This window comes from Salvelinus sp. IW2-2015, linkage group LG22, assembly GCF_002910315.2.
Source record: "Salvelinus sp. IW2-2015 linkage group LG22, ASM291031v2, whole genome shotgun sequence".
Classification (NCBI taxonomy): domain Eukaryota; kingdom Metazoa; phylum Chordata; class Actinopteri; order Salmoniformes; family Salmonidae; genus Salvelinus; species Salvelinus sp. IW2-2015.
The window spans coordinates 32,167,337-32,177,210 of record NC_036862.1 but is presented as its reverse complement, the minus strand read 5'-3'; the positions used below and the strand labels follow the sequence as shown (position 1 = coordinate 32,177,210).

At 45.5% G+C, this 9,874-nt stretch overlaps 1 protein-coding gene across 2 annotated transcripts; it reads right to left on the bottom strand.

The window, feature by feature from the left end:
- Positions 1-2,998: 2,998 nt before the first annotated feature.
- On the bottom strand, positions 2,999-9,583 carry dhrs12la (dehydrogenase/reductase 12-like a). Of its 2 annotated transcripts, none has more exons than XM_023966671.2 (10): positions 9,448-9,583; positions 7,790-7,923; positions 7,540-7,622; positions 7,294-7,389; positions 6,923-7,004; positions 6,766-6,827; positions 6,527-6,631; positions 4,988-5,078; positions 4,586-4,729; positions 2,999-3,634 (listed from the first exon to the last, which is right to left on the bottom strand). In XM_023966671.2, exons 1-10 carry the CDS (start codon positions 9,516-9,518, stop codon positions 3,519-3,521), a joined length of 984 nt encoding a protein of 327 aa, XP_023822439.1. In that variant the 5' UTR covers positions 9,519-9,583; the 3' UTR covers positions 2,999-3,518. The 2 variants fall into 2 exon arrangements, with proteins under 2 accessions (XP_023822439.1, XP_023822440.1); XM_023966672.2 differs by having other exon boundaries at positions 4,586-4,723; positions 9,448-9,581.
- Between the last annotated feature and the right edge of the window lie 291 nt (positions 9,584-9,874).

The following is a 9,874-nucleotide window of genomic DNA, read 5'->3' as shown; positions in this document are numbered from 1 at the left end:
AACCCTTGCCGAGCCGTAGGCACAGCTGTTCTCCCCCAGACATTGTCCAACTTCACCTCAGACACACCTAAAACATCTTGTCAATCTTCTGTACAGATATCACTTCTAGTCCTGATAACCAAGACCCCATACTCTATTGCCTTTGCGATAAGTTAAGATGAATTTGCGTATAATGAAAAACGGTGTAAGGTTTTGAATGAGGTTTTTGTTCGGCTTTTGCTCTATTTAGACAGGCACTTAGGTACTGAAATGGTACTGTATAAAAGTCAATGTAGCACTAGTTTCCATGCAAGCTGATGTTTTACACTGTTTCTTCTCACTGTGGGTAAAATTAGAAGCTGCTTGCGTTTCCTCTAAGGCCTTAAGAGAGCGGGACGCCCCAAGCCTTCTAGAACCTTCAAACTGCCCACGACTCTTCTCACATGTACGCACATACACACTCTGCTCTGTAGCATAGCTGCATTTTACACTCAACCGTCACCCATGAATACTTAGCATTCAACACTATTGACTTGCTTCTAGTTTCTTTGTCACTCTCCCACTCTGTTTTGTTTCCAGAGCCCAAGAAGGTTCTCCATTGCACTGAAATGCACTACATGTGGTTTAGAGAGCAGATGTGCTGTGRATTTAAAACAAAAATGTTTTTGTAAGTTTGCATTTTGGGGGATTTGCTTCATTACGGCTTGAGTTACGTGGCGTCCTTAAACTGGTAAATATTTGGCTAATTTGTGGTAGGTTAGACTAACGCTTGCCTAAAGGTAAACTGAACATGACGTGGGAGTTCTGATTTTTTTCAAATGTAATCCCATTCCAGGTTTGATCACCTAGTGTATAATATTTATATTTGTAGCAATGTGTTTCTGATTGTTTCTGGTTGTTTACGTCATGTACACTTCATGTATAGGATGATGGTGGTGAGTTCACACAGACAGGATGATGTCATTGAGAAATCTGTCACAGATATGCTTACCATGTCATGTCAGAAACATGATGACATCTCTGGGAGACATGTTTATGTCKCAGAGGTGTTGACATCATAAAGAAATTGTGACATCACAGAGATACAGGGGTGTTGATGTCACAGATGGACATTGTTGGGTCACAGAATGGGCAGGTATCCTAGCGGTTAAGAGCGTTGTGCCAGTAACTGAAAGGTCGCTGGTTCGAATCCCCGAGCCGACTAGGTGAAAAATCGGTCGACGTGCCCTTTAGCAAGGCGCTTCACKCTAGTTGCTCTGGATAAGAGRGTCTGCTAAATGACTAAAATGTAAAGTACAGACATCAGGGATGTGCAGTGTTCTTGGGGACACTTTTACTACAGTACAATCAAGGCTCAAGTTCAGCTTTTTTTTAAAATTGTGTTAGATCAAAAGAAATCTCTGGTGCTCTGTAAACATGACCCTAACCTTAACCCTCGGCGTTATAGAGGATACCGGCGTTATAGAGGATACCGGCGTTATAGAGGATACCGGCGTTATAGAGGATACCGGCGTTATAGAGGATACCGGCGTTATAGAGGATACTTGGGACAGTTAACTGGAGTCCCAGTGATTTCTGCTCCCAACTAGATTAATTCCATTATGAGGAGTAACCAAGAGCCAGTAACGTTTAGAAGCTAACATTTGTGATTCCCTCCACATATTGTTCCCACCACATTTGTGATCAATACTATTCTCTAGGTATGTTGGTTTGTAATGAKGTATAAGTCTGTTTGATGGGTCGATCCCATGAAGAAGAATGTATATACTTTTTACATGATTAGATTAGTTATTTTCATCATATGGTGGGCATACATGTAATTTGACTAAACCCCATCCACATTTCCAGTTTGAGATGTAAGATCTCAAACTGGAGCCGTATCTTGCAGAGGAGACTACTGGGAGGAGCTATAGGAGGACCAGCTCATGGAATTTATGGYATGGAGCCAAACGTGGTTTCCATGTTTGATGTGTTTAAAACCGTTTCATTTATGCCATTTCAGCCATTACATTGAACCTGTCCTCCTGTAGCTCCTCCCACCAGCCTCCTCTGAATTCTACAGTTTATGTTCTCTATTACTCTTTAACCTCTTTGTTGTCCTTTTATCATGTCATACTGCTCGTAAATAATCTTGTTTTTCCGACCATTGTTGTATATCTTTAATAATTGTATTTTTAAAGAGAAACTCTTGATAATATTGACAGTACTGACTTTAGTCTCCCTGTGGCACTCTGTCACGGTGAAGAAAGAAATGAAATCTTAATAAAGAAATCCATTCWGACCTGTTATTAAGTCTATAACTCTTGTTGGATGCCTCCCGTCTGCAATACAGTAACAGTCAGAAAAGACTTYAGTGAATTTTATTTTATTCAAGGATGAAATCACAAAATACATGACTGCCTACATTATCGCCTTATCTTTAAGCATATATATATATATATATAGCTTATCACTTCCTCAAACTGTTTAAGTGCCCCTTAAACATCAATAGTATTAAATAAATATACCTTAGCTGTATTGGACATGTCAGGTAATGCTGTGGTTCCCTCCTGTACCTCTTGGGTGTGAAATAGGTAAATGCCCATCTACCTGCTGATAGTGAGAGGTCTCTTCATGCCTGGGCTCAGTATAACCACCCAAAGGGTTATACTACAAAGCAAGATCAATGATTTAGCCAGCTAACTTGCCAAATATTCTGAAATAGCTTGTATTTTTATAAGATAAGCATGAAATTGGCATGGTCTAATTGACTCAACAACCAAAAACACATATCAAAGTTTAGGTTTCAATAGTTATTTCTGGTTGTTAATCAAAGTTAGCTGGCTAACTTTGATCCTGCTTTGTAGTATATCCCTCTGGTGTTTGCCCTCCTGATGTTGTCATTTTGTTAATGTACACCATGCATTTAATRAGTTATGTACACAAGCTTTGTAGATGATTCATGGATCAACAGACAACTTCATAAGGTTGTAATACTAAAGAAGCACTTGGGTAAATTAGTTTGAACACATTRAGAGCAGAGTAAACCAACCAACCATGTGTTGTTAGGCTGGGCCCATAGCAACAGGCTGTGATGTGATTTGTGGATGAATAAGGAAGTGACTTTGGTCACATCAGATTCCCATCTGATTGACAGCTTCCATTGAGTCACTGTGTGAAGTGGTAGAAAAGCAACATACTGTGTTTGTTGGGTTAAATGTATAAATAACTGAAAAGTGCTTTCCCTATCAGCAGCTCAAAGGCAACAWGGTAAAGAACCCTAAATCAGCATCATCACCATCAAACACTGTTCTGTTTTAGCCCTCAGTGCTGGAGTTTAGCTTAAAATATKGTGTTTTAAGCCATGTAGAGGTTACATATTAAAAGTGCCCTAGTTCAATAAATATCTAAATTGTTAAAGTAGTGCAAATCAAATCTAGTAGGACTCCCCCTCTCTCCCACCTGACAGGTATGTGTAGACTGTTAGCTTTGCTGAACTGGGTCACAGTATACGGCACTGGTTCCAGTGTATACTATAGTACTGGTGTGTGGTAGTGGTCTTAGTGGGGCTGGAAGGTCTTGGCCAGATCCTCCATCACACTCATGAACTTCTGCTGCTCCAACGGGGAGCTGTGGGTCCAGGCCAGGGGCAGGTGGGCCGACACCATCCTCCGATCTGACACACACAATACAGTCTGTTTTACAACCTGGTTGGTTAAAATAGAAGCATTTACTATTCACGTTGTGATTGATCCATCCTATAGCCGTGTCAATGAAGTTATCTAGAAAATACAGTTCAACCAAAACAATACAATGTAGGCCTAGCTGTTGACCCCAGATCCCCTGATATGTATTGTGTAAATGCAGGCGCAGAGATGAGAGGGGGTGTCTGTGTTAGTGACTCTATTGAAGTGATTCTTTGCTATCCCGCTGTGCTGGGGAAGGTCACTGAGGTCGCCGCAATGGAGGAAGAGGGTGTGTGTCAGAGGGGGGGTTCCACTGTACTCTCTGGCAGTATCTGGTACCGAGAGCTCCAGCTGCAGTGGACCAACGCCAGAAACCCAGCCCAGCCCAACCCACCCCCGCCCGCTATCCCCGACCTCCCGTCTTCTCATGCCCTCAGTCAAACCCACACAGACAAACACTTCATTCAGACAGCACTCATCTTCTTTCTCTCTCTCCTTTCCCTCTCTCTAAAGCCCTCCCATATGCTCCAAATATCCTCTTTCCCTCGCTCTATTCTTCTCTCTTTCCCTCTCCTTCGGTCTCTCTTCTCCAATTCTGACTGAGGTCCACTGTACCCGAGAAGCCTGGCTGTTTTAAAGAGCTCTTGTTTTCTCCAGAAGCACAGATTGAGAACGAGTTGTGAGGAGAGAGAGTGTGTGGATCTGACAGTTAACCCATGACACCACGCTGGACCTCACTTTGCTGTCTTACTGTAGTTTTMTCTCTCTCCTGGTCATGACCTCCGATACTTTACCACAAAACACGTATTAAATCGCTCCCTGTAATTGGTAAAAAAACGGGGACAATCCCATGCTTCAGACCATGCTTTACTTTTGWTTGTGATACTTCATTTAATGGAGAAGTTGTGTGGTAAGTGTATTCTGTGTCTTTTACTGCCTACCCTGGAAGAAGCTTCCGCTGGGCTTGGTGGCGGCGGCCTCTGAGATGGCCAACCACACCACGGTGTCAGCCCCCTGCTCCGGGGTCCTCAGGCTGTCCTTCATAGACTGGTGGAAGTCAGGCATGGCATTGGCCACAGCTACAACTCCAGAGAGAGARGCATCAGTAACACAGATATTTTATTTTAATAATCAATTGTTTATCAGAATGTATTACATTTTAAAACAGTTTTTAGACTATTAGATTTCTATTAAAACGGCATCGGATTTATATATTGAAATTMTAAATCTCAATAGTAAATGTCAATCTCCAAATGTGGATATGTGTTTACAATGTTGTCATACTTAGAACCGAAGCTGTTTGCTGCTGGTAGTTGTGTAGCTGTGGTGTATTGATACAGTACCTGGTGTGTCCACCCAGCCAGGATGCATCACTGAGAAGTGGATGTTGCTATGGGTTTTGGCCCACTGCTCTGTCATCACCACCTGTTGCCTCTGAAACACACACACACCAGTAGCTGGGACCAGTTCAAAGACAAATCTCAAATGTAACATTTCTGACCAAGTAAAATCAGCCCTAGACCATGTGACAAGCACAGACCAGCAAGAGACCACCACATCATGCATTTACTATAATTGTCTCCAACCTTGTATGGATGTCTGACCCATAACAAAATGTGCTGTGTACCCCTGCTCCCCTCACCTTGTGCTGTGTACCCCTGCTCCCCTCACCTTGTGCTGTGTACCCCTGCTCCCTCACCTTGTGCTGTGTCCCCTGCTCCCCTCACCTTGGCTGTGTTCTACGCCCCTGCTCCCCTCACTGGTGCTGTGTGCCCCTGCTCCCCTCACCTTGTGCTGTGTACCCCTGCCCCCTCACCTTTGCTGTGTGCTCCTGCTCCCTCACCTTGTGCTGTGTGCCTTCTCCCCTCACTTGTGCTGTGTGCCCCTGCTCCCCTCACCTTGTGCTGTGTACCCCTGCTCCCCCACTGGTGCTGTGTGCCCCTGCTCCCCTCACCTTGTGCTGTGTACCCCTGCTCCCCTCACCTGTGCTGTGTGCTCCTGCTCCCCCTCACCTGGTGCTGTGTGCCCTGCTCCCTCACCTTTGTGCTGTGTGCCCCTGCCTCCCCTCACTTGTGCTGTGTACCCCTGCTCCCCTCACCTGTTGCTGTGTGCTCCTGTCCCCTCACCTGGTGCTGTGTGCACCTGCTCCCCTCACCTTGTGCTGTGTGCCCCTGCTCCCCTCAACCTTGTGCTGTGTACCCCTGCTCCCCTCACCTGGTGCTGTGTGCCCCCTGCTCCCCTCACTTGTGCTGTGTGTACCCCTGCTCCCTCACCTGGTGCTGTGTGCTCCTGCTCCCCTCACCTGGTGCTGTGTGCCCCTGCTCCCTCACCTTGTGCTGTGTTGCCCCTGCCTCCCCTCACCTTGTGCTGTGTACCCCTGCTCCCTCACCTGGTGCTGTGTGCCCCTGCTCCCCCTCACCTGTGGCTGTGTGCCCTGCTCCCCTCACCTTGTGCTGTGTGCTCCTGCTCCCTCACCTTGTGTCGTGTACCCTGCTCCCCTCACCTTGTGCTGTGTGCTCCTGCTCCCCCTGCACCTTGTGCCGCTGTGCTCCTGCTCCCCTCACTTGTCCGTTGCTCCGCTCCCCTCCCTCTGGTGCCTGTAGCTCCCTGCTCCTCTCACCTGGTGCGTTGCCCCTGCTCCCCTCACCTTGTGCTGTGTAACCCTGCTCCCCTCACCTTGTGCTGTGTGCCCCTGCTCCCTCACCTGTGTGCTGTGTCCCTGCTCCCCTTACTTTGTGCTGTGTGCTCCTGCTCCCCTCACCTTGTGCCGTGTGCTCCTTGCTCCCCTCACCTTGTGCCGTGTGCTCCTCTCCTACGCTCACCTGGTGCCGTGTGCTCCTGCTTCCTCCTCCCTGGTTGCCGTGTGCCCCTGCTCCCCTCACCTTGTGCTGTGCGTAGACCATGGTCCCGTCATAGCGGCCTATTTCTGTTTGCAGGTTCCCTGTCCTCAGCTTCTGGACCAGCATCCCTCCAGATGAAACTGTGATCTGAGGAGGAGGAGGGAGGGGAGACGGGAAACATTAAATAATCATAAACAGGACACACACTAAAGTACTTTTATTTTTTTGTCAAATTACATCTAAGAGAAAAACCGCCAGTGGGTTGTGGGTTTCAAACTCACCACTCTGGGCTCTGCACTCTTCTCCAGTAAGGGAATCAGTCCCCTGGTCAGGATATACACACCTAGAGATAGAGAGAGATGTGTTTCTTTCAAGGGGTTTTGAACGGAAGTGGTTTTGAGCCTGAAGTATTCACATTAACCTCTGTCATTGACTCACCCATGACGTTACTGGCAAAGCTCTTCTCCAGCCCCTCAGCGTTCACATCCCTCTCACTCATGATGCAGCCTGCATTATTTATCTGTCCACGTCAATCAGTCAATCAATAATCCTACATTATGAATACTGTACACATATAAAACATGGGAAGAACTCTGTGTACATTTATAGAAAGAGAGAGAGAAGCCAGGGAGAGAGAGAAGCCAGAGAGAGAGAGAAGCCAGAGAGAGAGAGAAGCCAGAGAGAGAGAGCAGCCAGAGAGAGAGAGCAGCCAGGGAGAGAGAGAATGATAAAAGGCAGGGTGATGACTAGAGGTAGAAATATATGTTACATGGTTATCACTTTGATTCAAACATGTGTTCAGCACTCACCAGTACATTCAAGGCTTTGTACTTCCTCTTGAAGGCCTCTGCAAATTCCCAAACCTTCCGTGTCTCCGATAGGTCCAGAATGTGGACATATATTTCCTGAAATTACATGATTATTACACTCTGGTTGCAGGGGTACAGAGCACAAGGTGAGGGGAGCAGGGGCACATTACATGATTATTACACCCCACCCCCCCCCACACACACACACACATTTTGAGGGTAAGAGAGAGGCCCAAACTCACTCACTTTATTTCCTGACTCCTTGACAATGTCAGCCCTGGCCTCCTCTGCTTTGTCCTTGTTCCTGCACACCATGTGGACTGTACCACCTGGAAAGGGGATGGGGGATAACAGTAGAGCAAGAGTGGCTGAACCAGGGGTGTATTCAGTGCGGTGAAACGTGATGATGCTCTTCCTCCGAAGACACACATGCACTCACTAACTCACACTTACACACACACTCGCTCTCTCTCTCCTCTACAGACACACACCATACCTCTCTTGGCGATGGCCATGGCTGTAGCTCTCCCTATGCCACTGTTGGCTCCAGTGATCATGAAGACCCTGCCTGCCATGGACACTTCCAGGTCCTTTTCCACAAAGTGCTTGGCAGCAGAGAGGAACGCACTCCTGCAACACACACAGATAGACAGACAGCAGTCAGGTGGAGGCTATCCATCCCCTGCTCCATTCCACAGTGTGGTAGAGGGTGACAATAAACCCCTTTCCATTTGAAATAATTCATTGAATGATTGATCGAAAACAGATTAAAAGAAAGTAGGTCAGATGTCCTGGGGTCAGATATGGTCAGAGTGGGGAGACAGCATCTAAAATGGAACAAATTCAAAACAGTTTAGATATTCAGTGAGCAAGACAAAGGTCTAACAAAGGGAAAGACTGTCACATCTCTTAGGTAATGTGAGAAGGAGAGAGGAGGCGGTTCTGAGGCCACCGCTGGTGACATCGACAGCAGCCTGTGTGCCACGTCAAGGGGTTCAATGGCAGCCATTGTTCCCAATGGGGGATGAAGGGAGGAAGGCAGCGCCGTACTTAGGGATCGTTTTGGGCTAAATGCATGCTCTGTTTGGTGGTGTCATGCAGCGTAAACACTAGCGGAGTCAAGGGTCAGGGCGGGTAAAGAGACTGGTCTCTGRAAGAAAACACAACATTGAACAAAGAAAGTGGGGAATAAATGACAAAGGCACCTCTTCAGTTGGATTTGATTGCTTTGTTGTTCAGAATGAGGAAGGGCAGTGTGTGGTCTGATGCTATTGGTAAACCATTTATCAATAGTTCCACATGATGGCCTTGACTTGAGCTGGTGGATATCCAAATAAGATTGTAAAGCTTTGTAGTTAGCATTAATAACCCAATTGATTAGTAATATGATGGCAAAAAGTCAACGGAACTTTAACAGTTTTGTCCATTTAGTGATTTTGACACAACACAGCAGTAATGGCCCAGGCCCTATTTTCCAGATCTTGGATCGGTTTTGCTATCCTAATGCAATACTTAATCAATGAGGGTAAAATAACTCAAATGACAGTGGTAAGCAATATAGACATGAATACATATGTATTGTACATACAAGTTACAGGTCACTGACTGAGGCATTCAAAGGTCATACTGTCTGTCTGCTGCAGCAAAATTACAGGATTAATCAAGACAGGGTTGGAACACTGCTTAACCATTGTTCTCCATCAGTTTAATTTGTTGATGTTTCTTTTTACCAGTGAACATCTAGAATCTACCTGAACCACTGTGATGTTCACTGAATGTTCACTGTGATGAATCTAATACTATCTTGCCAAAGGATGAACACACATGCACAGAGAGAAAGAGAGAGAAAGAAAGGGAAATGAGAGAGAGAGAGAGAATATACACATTGTTCTGGAATAGAAAATATATATTTTTGAACATTCAGTTTCWGACATTTTATTGATTTAGTTTGTAATTTGTGACATTTGTAGCCAGGGATTTGATTCCATGAAATATCAAAATCAACTATAACAAATGTGTGCGTATGGGCCCAACAGATAGGAGACCAGTGATCAATTGCCTACTGTTCTCCAGAGTAAATATATAAGCATCAATGTGATGATGCTGCTGATGATGATGATGATGACAGAAACACCATAGAGGAGAAAATCTTACCTGGTGAATTCAGTCATTCCTTTCAGAAACCACGCGGAGTTGCGGTAAAGAGACATCGTTGTATTACCCATGGAATCCTCTCGTCCCGTCGTCCGTTATTGCACTCTCTCCTCCGGTTTTAACTTGGACCAAACCCACGTGTGTGAATTTACATTGGATGACACCTTCGGCCACCCAGCGGCGAGTTGGGATCAACAACTGAAGCACAATCAAACTCGGTGTCAACTGGTGTCAGCTCGACACTGTCCATGATGTCTATAGGCTTGAATGAATAAAAAAAAAACAATCCTATTAAAACCTCCAATAGGTTTGCATGGTAAATTCAGGAGTTGCATGCACAGCATTTCAAATAAAATTTCAACAACCGCATATTTCAGTAACAGAAGAAAATTKAATCAGGGAATTATTGATAATAATTCTGGGGGAA